The sequence below is a fragment of the Sceloporus occidentalis genome, unplaced genomic scaffold (assembly GCF_023333645.1).
Source record: "Sceloporus occidentalis isolate IW3139 unplaced genomic scaffold, rSceOcc1.0.p SCAF_1, whole genome shotgun sequence".
In the NCBI taxonomy this organism is placed as follows: Eukaryota; Metazoa; Chordata; class Lepidosauria; order Squamata; family Phrynosomatidae; genus Sceloporus; species Sceloporus occidentalis.
The window spans coordinates 163,476,675-163,492,320 of record NW_028316981.1 but is presented as its reverse complement, the minus strand read 5'-3'; the positions used below and the strand labels follow the sequence as shown (position 1 = coordinate 163,492,320).

Here is a 15,646-nt window from a genome sequence, read left to right as displayed (position 1 = left end):
GAATTTGTCAGCAACAGCACATGGTTTCCATTTCCCCAGAGATGTGCACACTATAGGAATTACAGGTGTCAATTAACAATGCAAAAGCTAGCAAAAATGTGCCAGAAAAGCTGGTTCCGACAGCATATATTTGTCTCTTTATCTAGGAAGAGGAAGAGCAATAGAGTTTCAGGCCTTGTTCCACTTTTGCCTTCATGGATGACCTAGACTACATATATATACCATGGATTCTCAAAACAAAACAGCAGCACAGCAGCTAATCATCATGAAGCATACCTAAAATAACTTTTCTTTACTAGCTTTGATTTTTATTTCTTACGACCATTAATGATAGTGAAGGAGGCCCTCCAAAGGGCGTCAACAGCACCAGCGACAGACGCCACCATTATAGTTTTTATTAGTAATTGAAACTAGAATGGCAACAAAAATACAAGGTTAATTATTACCTTTGCAGCATCCTTCATCATGAGGGCTGAGCATTTGACTTGAGCATCATATCAGCATGTTGCCCTGGTCATCAGTATGCATCATGTTCAGCAAGAAGCATGCAGTGTCTTGCACTTAAGAATGTGCTTCTGGTGTAGTTATCACAACATTTTTGCTAATGTTTCCATTTAGGATCAAGAGCCCTTATTCCTAGTTGTCTTTCCTATTTAGGTTTAGTTAGCCAAGTTGCAAGGTTTTGTTTTGTTTTTTAAATCAAAGTGCACAAAAGATGAGGCAGGCATTTTATAGAAAAACTTATAATCAGAGTGGGTTTTGTCTTGCTCCAGATATAATATCCTCCAGGGTGCATTTGATCCAGTAATTTTATATGAGCTTCTTCATGTACATACTCAGAAAGGGAGCTATATTTGGCTTGGTTATTAAGCCTCACACATGAGAAGCATTGCTGAAAACTCCCAGCTCATAAATGCCATGAAATTGCTATTCCCTCACAAGGAGGCAATCAAATCCAGCTTGCCAAAATGGATATAAAGGACAAGTTGCCTTCTACAAAGCCTTCACCTCTCTTTCTTTTATAATTCCCTTTTCTTCCCCCAGCATGTCTCTTTTATAGTTTCTTTCATCTGCTTTCATCCCGCTCCACTGAGAAATCATGCCTAATCACATCATGTCTGGATGTGGTCCAAGAAACTACAGCTCCTGTTCAGAGGTTCTGTCCCATAGAAGATGCCAGTGCAATTGCAAACAAATGTTTTGCCCTCCTATAGATACAAGAATGTGTCACGGAGGGGCAGGTGGCTTTAGCAGCAAGAGTGTCAACTCCTGTGGACCTTGGCCTGTCTTCAAGAGCAGCTTCCCTGGAAATGGGCATCAGGGTAATGCTGGGGTCACATACAACTTTTGTGGCACTGGGTCTAGCCATGTCATCATGAATACCGGAGGAGGTTCTCCTGGCAAATCAGGCATAACTGCCGTCACTTGCAATGAGTCCCTGCTGCAACCTCTTGACCTGGGAATAGACACCACAGCCTTAGCACTGAAGTGTCAGGCAAAAAATGAGCTCCAGAGTCTCAACAGCAAATTGGCATCTTTCATTGATAAGGTGAGTTGAGGGTGAAAAGGGAGAAAATGGAGTTCACACAGAATCAACTGGTGTGAGGGTGATTATCATGAAAAGGAGTTCTGAATGAGATCCTGGTGTTAATTCTTAGGCCCATCGCAAAAGGCCAAGGGACCTAATTAACCAGTCTAACCTGATTAATCTAGAATCAGGGAGTGCTGTTGGTTATATCCTTTCAAAGATGCATAATTTTAGGGTTTTGATGTTCTCCTTTAGTTACATGGGAGTTGGTTTGGGCCTAGTGTTAATATAAACTCTGATTCTGCACTTGCAAAAGAACTGCCATGGAGCCTTGTAGACTCAGTACTGTTAGATAGGCCTGGTCTTCAGGGCAAGGCAGTGATTCTTAGCCCCCTCCCCACCCCTTTTTGTTTTGCATCCGGTTCATGGGATCTCTAAGATCCATGAGATAACCTGTGGACCACAGGTTAAGAACTCCTATGGTAAGAGCTAGAATGGTGACACTAGGGTTGGTGTCACCCAATAGGGTAACTAATGGTGTCCTCTTCTTGACCTCCTCCCTTTCAACATTATACAGAATCCTTAGTAATGTTTGTTGCACTAATGTTGCTCATAAATCATAATTTCCATATATCACTTAATGTAATGGTAATAGTTATGACTATGGGCTTTTTCATATGGGCAAAAGAGATGGGAGTATAATGTCACACGATTTGGTGAAGATTTTCAGATGATGTTGCATGATGTTGAGATAATCCCGCCATTATTCCATTAACAAAGAGGAGTTTTCCAGCCGCTTTTCATTCACAGGGCTTTCCCATGAATAAAAAGTGGCTGGAAAACTCTTCTTTGTTCACGGGATAATGGCGGGATTATCACGACGTCATGCTATGTTCCCTTCTCTTTTGCCCGTATGAAAAAGTCCATAAACAACTAGCAAAATTGAAATTATACCTTTAAATTACAATATCATACATATATCCTAAATATATTTGCATGTACATGATTTCATGTAGTTAAAGTGAAAATGTGGTAAAAGATCATGTTTTCAAATAAAATTTTAAAAGAACATTTTTTAAAAAATTAAAGTTTTCCCACATGACCACCAACCTCATCACAGTTTTAAAAAGCTGGTAGAACTGGTGCCATACATGTGGTGAGATCTGGCTTTGAAAAGTTACCACAGTGCCATGAGATGAAGCCAATGGGGAAACCTCTCTCATTGCCTCAAAGTTGCTTCTTGTTCATTCCTTTGATAACTGGAACCTGCCCCCAAATGGAATACGGTTTCTAAAAAGGATAGCCACAAACATTTTCTCCTTGGTTTGGGGATTCAGGTCCAATTGCTGGAGCAGCGCAATATGATGCTGAAGACAAAATGGGACTTTGTGCAAGAAAAGAAATGTCACAAGAGTGACATGGGGCCCCTCTTTGATGAACATGTCAGCAAACTCAAGAAGGAGCTGGAGTGTGTAGAGCATGAGAGGGAAGAGCTGAAGACTGAGCATGACACTTTGGAGCAAACTCTGGAGAACAACAAAAGCAGGTGAACCTAACTATACTTACAATTTTAAACAGTATATTCTACAAATAGGTTGGTGTAATTATAAGATGAGAGCCAGTGTGGTATAGTGGTTTGAGTGTTGGACTGTCAGTCTGGAGATCAGTGTTTGATTCCCTGCTCAGCCATGAAAACCCACTGGGTGACTTTGGGTGAATCATGCACTCTCAGCCCCAGAAAACTGTGTGACAGGTTCATCTTAGGGCTGTCATAAGTCATAAAGGATTTGAAGGCACACGATGATGACGACAACAACAACAACAACAACAACAACAATAACAAGCACATTTCTTTTATTTATGCCAATGGGCATAAATACAGTACTGATTTTTTCCCACATTAGGGAAAAAAGCCACACTCCCATGTCAGACAGTCTGAGAAGCATTGGTATATAGTCTAGTCATGTTTTTAAATGTGCAAAGCATGCAATGCCCAGGTTGCAGTTTTCGATGTCCTTCAATACTGTTTTGTTATTTTGCACTGATTCAAGAATCTTTTCTCTGACTGGGTTAGGTATGAGGAAGAACTGAACAGACGGGCAACTGCTGAGAATGAGTTTGTCTTACTTAAAAAGGTGAGTATAGCAATATTTTTTCTGGCACTTGCTCCTTTTATCTTGGCAGCTATATAATCATTTTTATCACTATGCAATCAATCAGAGTTGGGCACTCTCTCCCCACAGTAGATTATGACACCTTGTGCGCACTTTTGCATGTGTCCAAGTTGTGGGCCTCTTCACTCAAATGTTTGAAAGTGGAGAATAGTGTTCCCCCCTCCCAATCCACAACATCTTTCCATTTTCTCTTGAGCAGAAGTAGAATTTTCCATTCTCTAAGCTTCATTCCAAGACTTCATACCTTTACTACTACTTGGCTTCCACCTGAGAAATTGGTTCATCTCTTGTAGCTTCCTTTGGAATTGTTCTGATATTTTTCCAGCAATAAAACAGATCTAGGGAAATCTTGTACCCCAGTTACACAGGAGCATGTCACACTGAACTCATCTGGACTTCCTTGTGAGTAGGGTCACCTTGCAAGGATGTTACTTTAGAAGAGCCTCTCAGGGGCTGTAGAACTAGGCGGATGCATCTTCTGCTTTGTGGGGAAGGGGTCTTGAAAGCCCACTTCTAAGGTTGTTTCCACACTGCAGAAATAATCCAGGTCGACACCACTTTTATTGCTATGGCTCAGTGCTTTGGAATCTTGGGACTGTAGTTTGTTGTTGCACCAGAGCTCTCTGACAGAGAAGGCTCACAAAACTACAATTCACAGGATTCTACAGCACTGAGCCTTGGCAGATAAAGTGGTGTCAACCTGGATTATTTCTGCACTGCGGAAGCAGTTCAACTAGCCATGAAAACATTTGCTGCTGTATTTCTCCTTTGATAGATGCTCCAGTGGCAGAGAAGAATGAGGAGGAAATGTGGGGGAGCTGGACCAGGGGAGGCAGTGAATCTTCATGATCCAATGGCCTGTCATTCCCCCAACAACAGTGTGAGCTGGTGGTTTTCCAAACAGTGGGGCAGTGAATTGTCTCTGAGTTTAGTTTGAACAGTAAAGGAGCTACATCTAAGGCGGTGAGCCTGTTTGGAGGGTGGATGCAATGCCTTCAATAATTCCTTTAATGATCAGATTAAAATCTGGAGCATCTTCATCACCCCACTGACATGGATGCCTCCTGATGCATGTCCCAGGAATTAGGGAGAAATGGTATCAGCTATGGATCTGGGCAGTTTATTTCCTTCTCATTAACAGCAAGGGACTGAGCAAGCTAGAAAAGAAAGAGGGAAGGGGAAAGAACCCACCCCCTCATTCACTTTGCCCCACAAGGCATGGGAAAGTCCAGTTTGTCCATGACTCCTTCTATCTTCCTCATCCCTAGCTAAACTTGTTCTGCCCCATTTATACTTTGTGCGAGACCACAACACATCAGCTGATGGGCCCTGAAGAGTTTCCAGGAAAGAAAGAAACAATTATAGCCAATGGGTGCCAACCCCTGGCACATAGGGGAACAATAATTGTCAATCCCCCAACCAGAAAATTCAGAAAGCACAGTTTTAGATTAAATCTGGTGATGAATGTCGAGGGATATATGGAACTTTATAAATTTTATAGAAATGTATTTGGCTTTTTTCATACCTGTCTGAAATGTTTGCTCATAAGAAGCACCCTCACACACACAAAGGCACAACACATTTTATTTCACATAAAAATCCTGTGGTACTTAACACTTCACGTTTACAGATGCGAGTATCCCTCAGTTTTGATTATCCTATCTTCATTTTCTTCCTCTCCTTAGTTCATATCAGGCTTTATTCTAGACTTTGTGTTTTCTTCCCACACTGACATTCACACGTTTTAATGTGTTTCCTTAAATGTGTGCATTTACTTGCTCCCTCTCAATCCCCTGTTTATATTCTTGACACCCCCACATTTGCCTCCATGATTTCCTGACTTTACTACAGCAAATACTACAGCAAAGAGATCCAGTATGGTACAAATCTTTGGTTTGTTTCTCTTGCAGGATTTGGACTGTGCCTTTGCACACAAGGCAGAACTTGATGCCAAGATTGAAAAACTGACCAAACATATCAGCTTCTTGAAACATATATATGACCAGGTGATTCTCTGCTCTTTTTCTATGATAACTTTGCATGTGAGTTACATGCATGTGAGTATGTGTACAAATGAATGTATTTTGGTGGTTTTCGCTTTACCTAATAGGAAAGTGGTCAAGATGTTGTTGTTGTTGCTGCTGCTGCTGCTGTTATTTATATCCTGCCTTTTTCCAGTTCAGGAATCCAGGCAGCTTACAAAGGTCAAAACAGATACAGAAAAAAAATGCACATCATACCAAAGTTAATTAAACTAACAATAGAATTTAAAGAAGTTAGAAGCATGACCATTAAAAAGAAATCAACAAAAAAAAACAGTACAGCATATTCTGAAAAACCTGACCTTGCAGAGAGCTTTTGAAATTGGGCTAAGGATTACATGAGGCCAGTCAAAGGGTAGCAAGTAATCCATCCCTGATCTAGAAGGATGGGTCTGTAGACTCACAGGCCTTTCAGCATCATGAAAATGGCACATAAAACATGAAGTGCCTCTGGTGTGTGAAGAGAAGGCCATTCAGACTCCTTATCAGAAGCCATTTTGTTCCCTGCTTTTCTTACATCAGATGGAAACCATTACCCTCAGTGGTGTAGTACATGCTGTATCAATATGTATTATTGGCTAGGGTCCAACTTACCATTTTTGGACAGGATGTTGAGCATGTGATATTCTCCCAACTCCAGGTTTCTGGGTGAAATGGATTGTCTAGATCCATTCAATCTGTTTTAGGCTTGGCTATGGGACAGAGTCAACTTTGGTCACCTCGATGACCTATGCAAGGAACTGGACAGCGGGAATGTGATCCTGTTGGTTCTTTTGGAACTCTTAGCAGGTTTTCAGTACCATCAACCATGGGTGGTATTCTTGTACTCAGCTTTGAACTGGAGGCCCAGGTTTATATGATGGCCAGAAGTGCTTTTGCACATTTAAAGCTTGTGTGCCAACTGAACCCATTCCTTGAGATTCCAGATCTGGCCACAGTGGTACATGCCTTAGTTACATCCTGTTTGGACTACTGTAACACACTCTACTTGGTGCTCCTTTGAAGAGTGTTCAGAAACTTCAATTGGTCTAAAGAGCTGCAGCCAAAATATTAACTGAGGCAGGTTACAGAGACAATACTGTGCCCCTGTTGAAAATCCTCTGGCTGCCCATTTGTTTGAGGACACAATTCAAAGTGCTGGTTATGAGTTATAAATCCCTATATTGTTCAGACTATTTAGCAGACCATATTTCCATGTACAAGCCAGCCCAGGCTTTGAAATCATCAGAAGAGGCCCTTGTCTCAGTCCCACCACCATCACAAGCACAGTTGGTGCTGATCTGAGAGAGAGCCTTCTTGGTAGCTGCCCCTAGATTCTAGAACTTGCTTCCCAGGGAGGCCAGAATGGCCCTCTCCTTGTTGTCTTGCTGTCAGAGATGAAAACCTTTTTATTCAGACAGGCTTTTAAAACAGAGAGTTTTTACAGAATGATCTAGGGAGTGCTGTGTTGTTTTAAATAAACTGTTTTAATGACTTTTAAAAATATATATATTTTAAATTGCACTTTATTCATTTACTGAATGTGAATTGTTTTAATATTGTAAATAGTTTAATTCTATTGTAATGCTTTCTTTTTGTATTGTTCTTTTAAATTGTGACCTGCTTTGAGTCCCAATTTTGGTGGGAACACAGGATAGAAATAAAATTTGTTTCAGTTCCTATAATGCATTTTTTGTGTGTTCCTTCCCATTTCACAACAGTTTGTGAATGTTTGTCTAAAAGTTCACATAAAACTATCTCTGCATTTTTGTACACATTTCACCTATTGTACACAATTTTGTAAGCAATTTCCCCCAAATATATGCATCTCTTTTATACAGTTTCCCCCACCATATGTATTGCTATATGTACTTTCCATCATGTGAACATTTCTGTGCACATTTGTTTTTTATTGGAAAATTGCAGCTTAAAATTTAGTGTAGGGTGAAAAATGTAGGCTATTTGAATTTCAGTTCATGTAGTGGCATGACAAGTATAAATTAGAATATATTAAAATGTGGACAAAACCAGTTTCTTCTCCTTCCTTATTCTTGATGAAGAATGTGGGTTAAAGATATGCCCACAATTCAGTTTGTGCCCTGTGTTTACATAGGGGTCCATTACAGTAGTGGACACACCTTTACCAAGGTGATCAACTAGGGATGCATTCACACTGTAGAAATAATGCAGTTTGACACTGTTTTAACTGCCTTAGCTCCATCCTACAGAATGCTAGAATTTTTAGTTTGGTGAGGTACCAGCACTCTTTGGCAGAGAAGGCTAAAGACCTTGTAAAACTACAAATCTCAGAATTCCATAAGATGACACTGCACCACTGAAAGTTGTGTCAAGTTGCAATATTTCGACAGTGTAGATGCACCCAACATCAGCAGTGATGGGAAGGGTCCAAGCAACCTATTTTTCCAATGTCTGACTTTGGGTTGAAAGTGTGGGACCTCAGAGCAATGGTACTTCATGAAGCCTGACTTGAAAATGACAAATGAGCCACTCTGTGTCACTGCAGGAAATCTCTGAGCTGCAGAACTGCATTTCAGAGACATGCATCATGGTGCAAGTGGACAACAGGAGAGCCTTAGATATGAACCGTACCCTTGAGGAGTGCCGGCGTCAGTATGAACGCATTGCTTCCCGAAGCCGAGCTGAGGCTGAAGCTTGGTTCCAGCATCAGGTAAGCAAGTAGGGGAAGCATCACTGAGTCTTACCCATCCAGAGACATGCTGGGACTATGACCCATCCCACTTCTAAATGAGGAATTTTGTGTCTCATGGCAGTATCAAGAGCTCAGGACTACAGCAGCAAGGAACAATGATAGCCTGAACAATGTCAAGGAAGAAATCCAGGCTCTGACCCGCACTGCACACCAGTTGGAATCACAAATTTCAAATATCAAAGCTGAGGTGAGTTGAAAGGATGTCTCATGAAGTCACCAGGTGCATGGCCAGCAATTCTGAATATCGTACAGTGGGACCTTGGCATCTGCTGTAGCTTGGTACCAGGACCCTCCATGGATACCGTAATCTATGGCTGGTCAAGTCCCATTATACATAGTTGTGTAGTAAAATGGTGTCCCTTATTTAATATGGCATAATCAAAGTTTGAGTTTTGGAATTAAAAAAAATCAAACCCTGAATGATTCAATATGTGCATGCAGATTCAGTGGATATGGAGAATTGACTGTATTAGCAGAAGAGAAGATCTTGGAAACTCCATCATCATATGTGAAAACTACAGAAGGGCAGATTCCTATGAATGCCACATACTTTCCTTATTGCGGCCATTCCAGTGCATACTCATAATATGTGGTTCCAGGAATTGGAGGATTGTGGCCTATGAATGCCACTTTCCCTCTCAATTGCCCTACAATGATCATGCATGATTCAGAGTTGTGGAACTGAGAAAGCAGGGAGTGGGTGGCAAAGTCTTTCTCCTATTGTTTTCTAATCAAAATCCCAGTCTTCCTCAGTATTTCTACGCATGTGCTTTACTAAAGACAAAAATCTATGTATATTTCCCTCAAGAAAACAACAGCAGTTTGTGAGGGACAGGTTGGATCAGGATATGAAAGGTTGACACTACCCCTGGCAGCACTGCTCTAATCTACTCAGCGGCCCCATAAAGCTGCTTTTAAGTGGACATAATTGTGCGGAGATTTAAGATTTGGGCCTGGTACAGACGGAGGGCTCTGTGCCGCCCATCTTTCCCACTTGTCGGTGCTGCAGCAGCTGCACTGCACAACACATATAGAAAACATATGTTACATGTACATCTTATGCACATAAACAGAAAGTATTTTTCATATTTTTAATAATTTTGTGCAAGAAACAAAGCTTGTGTACACTGAACCATCCAAAAGCAAAACTGTCTCTGTCTCAGCTAAGTTTCACATTCTGGAGCATTTTGGATTTTGGGATTATGGATTCTCAACCTGTATTGTTTTCCAAGAAGGGTGGTGCATGCGAAATTTAGCAGCTGATGAACTGATATGAGATAGGAAGGTTATAATCTTTCAGGGAGATGTTCTAGGTCAAGGACTATCTCAGGAACAATGGTAAAGCACATGTTTTGTGTGTATGTAGGCTGGCTCCTTATGCACTGCCAAAAGTACAGCAAAGGAATACACAGATTTACATAGAATTGTGCATATGCCAATTTAGATGTATAGGTACACATTTGGAAGCAACCACTGTAATTTATATAGAAACCCAGTATACCTCACTATGGCGGAGAAGGCTATGACCAGGTGCCATGTGTGCCTGTCTCCTCAGTCTGCTATCCATGTGGTCCCTTAGGATGTATGAGCAGCTTGAATGATCCTCCTTGCTCTCTCTTCTCATGTTTTTCTTTAACACTTTAAATTGGACATGGACTGGGCAGTGCTTCAAACAGAGATATCCTTGAAATAGAAGATTGACCTCTATAATGTCTGTGTTGGCCCAGAATATTTTGATCTCTAGAGTAGAGAAATAAATGTAATCCAATCCACTCCCATTAAGATACCCTCAGGTGAGAGAGGGCATCCTTCAAATGCTCCTTGTCCTAACTGGCAGTAAGAATTCAACAAAAGGAAAAGGGAAAATACTTGGGAATGGCTCTTCAGTATTCCTACCAGGATCCATGGGAACATGTCCTGTATGCTCTGTATTCACAGTGTTGCAAGTTGGAAGAGGAGGTGTCTGGAACTAAAGAACGTGGAGAGATGGCAGTGAAAGAAGCCAAGTCCAAGCTGAATGGTCGGGAGGAGGCCTTGATCAAGGCAAAGCAGGACATGGCATGCCAACTACGGGAATATCAGGGCCTGATGAATGTCAAGATAGCTCTAAAGATTGAGATTGCTGCTTATAAGTAAGGATAAGTGAGAATTTTGGTTAGCCTGCTTTTGGTGAGAAATTAGAATTTAACTAACATTTACAATCTTCTTATTCAGAATGGGAGGAAATAGATTGTAATATTCAGAACATAGGAGAAACTGAAAGAAAGATATTTGTCCATCCAAATCTAGGACTTTGGGTGTTTGGGTGTATGTGAGTGTGCCTTTAAGTCTCCTGTCAATTTATGGAGACTCCATGAATTTCATAGGGTTTTCATAGGCAACAATACTCAGAAATGGTTTTGCTAATTTCTTCCTGTGAAAGTTAGCTGACAGTATCTGGTATTCCTTGATGGTCTCCCATCTAAAGACTAATCAGGGCTGATCCTGCTTAGCTTTTAAGATCAGACAGGTTGTGGTGTCTTTGGGTACTTAACCCAAAATAAGGGTTGAAAACTTCTTGCTGAGTGAAAACCAAATGAAATTGCATACATTCTTAAGGGCGGCAGCCTTCCAGTGGTGGACAGAGCCAAAGGCAAAAGGATAGATAGATCCAAAAATAACATATTTTAGCTTCAAATTCTTATTGCCAGTTACCTAAAGACCCTTTCATGCTACACAAATATAACACTATGATACCACTTTAGGAGATGTCTGAATCCTATGGAATTCTGGGATTTGTAGTTTGGTGAGACTGAGATGTCTAAACGCCCCTCCTCAACTACCAATTGCAAGATACCATAGGATGGCACTATGGTAATTAAAATGAAATCAAAGTACTATTAATTGTGTAGTGTGAAAGAGCCCTAAGTCTTAGAAGGCATTTAAGAACAGTAAGAAAGATATAAAAATGGGAAGTGACCCAATAATGGTGTCATGGAGAAAGATGTGTGGCCAGCTATGAAATGCTATATCAGGAATAGGACTGCAGAAGGGTTGGATTCATCTGTAGGGACCAAAACTCCCCACCTAACAACTAACACATCAGGGTTTGAGTTCCTGGGTATTCAACTGGTTTAATGCTGTTTAAGGTTGCCACTTCTCAGTTCTGGTCATTGTTTTTCATGGCTACTTAAGAGGCAGGTACAGCATGTTCCTATCTATGCTGGGACTAGGTGTGCCTACTGAGTTTGGCCAATGCAAATTTTGAAGAATGTTGTTTCAGATCATCATCACTAGGATTTTCCAAAGTCAGTTTTTTTCATATTTAAGACAGAAAAAAAACTTTTTTAAAAAAAGCTGGTTGCAGAAAAAGCAAAACTGACATTTCCCTCCTATTCCTACTTACAGGAAGCTAATGGAAGGAGAGGAATGCTGGTAAGTATAATTTTAGGCATCCTAAGAGGTTACTTTGAAAACTGCTGTTCACAATTTTGGGGATACCGTTCAGCACCCTTGGATATCTCTTTTAGAATTAAGAGTAACACTTGGAACAGAACCACAGCCCTGCTGATATGGAAACCTTCAAGCACCATTGGTTAAAAGTCAGGTGAATTCTTTCCAGAAAATTTAACATGCAAGAGGTTTCCTGAATGTTTGCCTTTTCACATGTCTGAAGACAGACAGCTGAAGACTGAAACAATACCTTTATAGAGATAAAGGATTTAGTATCCTTGTTTGAAGGCTATTGTCTCCTACCAAATGTTGGATTTCACCCAAACCCAGCCTTTAAAATTGGTGATAATATTTAAAATAGCTTATCTTCAGTGGCTGTCTCATGAAAAATCTAGAATTCAAATTCAGAACTAAGAAAATGCATTTCAAATATATGTGTCACCCATAGTTTAACCCTTAGGGCTTCAAAATCTTGCCTTTTCTTCTATTTTCTGGGCTTGTCACAATTTCAAATTCTAGAATGTAGCACCAATGTTATTAAAAGCCATTAAAAGTACCATCAAGCAATGATTTCCATATGCAGAACAGTAATCACTGATAAATCATCATCCGTAGGACCTTTATACAGGCCAGCATTGAGACAGTGGGAGCCACTGAGGATTACATCAGTTGCCAGCTTCCCCCTTTCTACATCCCCCCCTTTCTACATCCCCCCCCCCCACACACACTTTTTCCCATTAGTGGGAAGCAGTGCACTTCAGTCAGGGCTGTGTGGAGCAAAATGAATACCTTAGCTTTTCCAGTTGCTCTAATTTTAAAAAATAGAGGGGGAAACACCTGTTCTACCAGATAGGCTAACCTAGGAGGTGACAGGTGGTACCATGGCAGTAGGAAAGGAGGCAAAGAGTATTTTGCTCAAGCTTCCTCAAACCGTGTTGTTGTGTCAAGCCATTTCCGACTTATGGTGACCTTAAGGCAAACCTATTAGCAGGTTTTCTGGGGCTGAGAGTGTGTGACATTCCCGAGGTGGGTTTCCATGGCCAAGTAGGAAATCAAACTCTGATCGCCAGAATTGTAGTCCAGTGCTCAAACCACTGCACCACACTGGCTAGTCAACACAAGCACACTGCTTTTCAGTAGAGATGCTTCATTCGTTAGAATGAGGGTCATCCAGTTTCAGGTTATTAGGAAAGAACATCCCATGTGTGAATGTGCCCTAAGAGATAATCTGAAATAACCATTGATATAACTAGAGGTCTTCTTTCATTTTTTCTATCTCCCACTAGGCTGAACAAAGGAGATCGTGCTGTGAACATACGTAAGTTGCTTATGGACAGAAATACTATCCAACAAGTACTGTGCAGAACATACAAGTGCACGTCCTGATGGTGGTTATGGTGATGGATCGTCTCCCAATACACTTCCATATTTCCCCACAAACCACACATATTTACAACTCCACCTCAAATATCATTCATAGGCCCATCATATTTAATTGCAAGGATGTGATTACCTGGTTCCTTCTAGGTTTTTTGAACCATAGGGCCCTTCAGCCCGTCAGCATAGAATGTGGTCTGAGGTTATGCAAGCTGTGTTCCAAAATGTCTGGGAATATATCTGGAGGACACCAAGTTTCCTACCTATGATTGATCTTAAACCAACGTGATCTGATTGAGTCTTCCTGCATGACAGAGAGTTGGACTGGATGGCCTTTGTGGTCTCTTCCTATTTTATGGTATCACCTTTTAAATCAGCAGGCAGGAATCTTTTTTAAAAACTCAAGTACTTATAAGTTGTAGGCTGGGAAGAGAATTTACTCCAAACTTTTCCCAAGTGACAGAATGCACCATCTAAAATGGTGCCTAGTGGGATGTATCAGTCTAACATCTGAAGCTTCAGTAGTATTCCTATTTCCTTCAAAGATACTGTTGTTTTTTCCATTCTCATTCAAAAAAATGATGTAGATTTAAATGCTGCATCCATCAACTAACCAATTGAAAAATTCAAATGGCTGATTTCATTCAATTGAGAATTTTCAACTGTGTACAGCTCTGAGTTCCATCCATCCACACCGCAAAGGAAGTAGTAAGTGTGGAACAAGAACAAATTGGTCACCTGCTTGCTAGTTTAGGAATATAAGAGTTGCCCTGCTAGATCAGATCCATTCTTTATCTGGTTCAGTACAGTATTTTAACTCCAGTGTAAATCATAACTAGGCCCTAGTGGAAATAGGCATCTTTGACTGATTATTCCCAACACTTGTAATTGTGGTGTACCGCCTCCAAATATGGAGATTTTTTTGCATCTTTATCATTGTGAGTTTTAAAAGTTATAACTATTATGTGTCATTGGGGTCTTACTAACACTGACGATGGCAGTTCTATGCTTATCTATTACTGTTATGACTTTTTTCCCCTTATAACTAACCGTCATGTATAATTGGTGGCTTTCAACATGGAGGTTCCATGCTTATTTATTAATTATGATTTACAGACCTCAACAGGTCCTTTGCCTACATATACTACTGAGCTAAGTAAGCAAATTTATCACCAAAGTAGGGAGTTTCAATATGGGCGTGTCTTTTATGCTAACAGGGAACCAGTTCTGGATACTCTAGAAAATGAACATGTATGGTAAACATTTTCCCTCAGGTGTCCAAAGAAGTGAGGGAGCAGTTGTCCATAATGGTAATCTCCGTCTTGGACCAGGACACATTTCTCCATGTGAAACCAACCAGAGTAATGAAGATGTTTCTGGCAGTGTTAGTGCCACCCATGACAGCAGTCCAACCTCAGAAAGTGTCCCTTCAGATTGTGAAGATGCCTGAAAGTTCTTCTGGTTCCTCAACACATGTCTCTCATTAGAGCTTCAAGTTGTGAAATTATCAAACACCACACTATGTTTTGTGTCCCCTGCATACTTAATCTGTGCCTCTGTGTGGAAAATAAAGGAGTCTGTGAGGCAGAACAAAATACAAATACTTCTGAACCTGCTACTAGAAATGTCCTTCAAATTGTTGCCAAGCAAGAGATTGTTAATGCCTTGTGGACTGAGAGAGAAAGTGGGAATAGAAAAATAGAAATATCTGGTCCTCAAATAAAATATCTGTTTTCTGGTTGAAGTAACTTCCTGATTGACAGTGCCATGCTAATTTTCTGAGGGCCAGTATGCAAAGGCTGAGTCCAGGTTATTCGGGCCTCTGTGCTCACTCAGGTCAGTACCCAGGTAAGCGGTGACAGGTGAGTGTTTACACGCCTGTCCCCACACCAATCCAGGAACTGCTAACAGCACCTGCTCCTTACCTTGCTGCAACATTGCTTGCACCTACATGGCCAGGCACCCCATTTTCACATTAGACATGGTGAGAGAGGGCTTCTGAGTATGAGCAGCAGTGTAAATAAGGTAAAGACTGCAAAGAGCTGTCTAAACAGCCGGGGTGCTGCAGAGTTTCTAGGAAACTTTGCAGCAACCCAGGAATCAAATTACTCAGGGGTAAAGGCTGTTTACTCTGGGATCAGGCTAGATCCACTGGATCCATGTTTGATCTGGCAGAACTGGGCCTGATCCTGGCCCTGGGGTTATGGACTGCATCATCTGAACTGGATGACACAAGGCCAGGAATAACACAGGCTTTTTGGCCCATGCGGACAAACCCTAACAGAAAGAAGCTGGTAGCGTGAGCTTTTGTAGACTTGAGTCTACTTCCTAAGATGCTTGCATTTGAACAAGCAGATTCACATCTAAGACAACTCTTTTTCTT

General features: G+C 41.0%; 1 protein-coding gene across 1 annotated transcript; it reads left to right on the top strand.

Moving 5' to 3' along the window:
* The first annotated feature begins 1,222 nt into the window (after nucleotides 1-1,222).
* Nucleotides 1,223-14,713, top strand: LOC149322618 (keratin, type II cytoskeletal 8-like). The gene is made up of 10 exons (XM_089530191.1): nucleotides 1,223-1,549; nucleotides 2,866-3,074; nucleotides 3,603-3,663; nucleotides 5,613-5,708; nucleotides 8,248-8,412; nucleotides 8,516-8,641; nucleotides 10,393-10,586; nucleotides 11,842-11,868; nucleotides 13,173-13,204; nucleotides 14,538-14,713. Exons 1-10 carry the CDS (start codon nucleotides 1,223-1,225, stop codon nucleotides 14,711-14,713), a joined length of 1,413 nt encoding a protein of 470 aa, XP_089386317.1.
* Nucleotides 14,714-15,646: the final 933 nt, after the last annotated feature.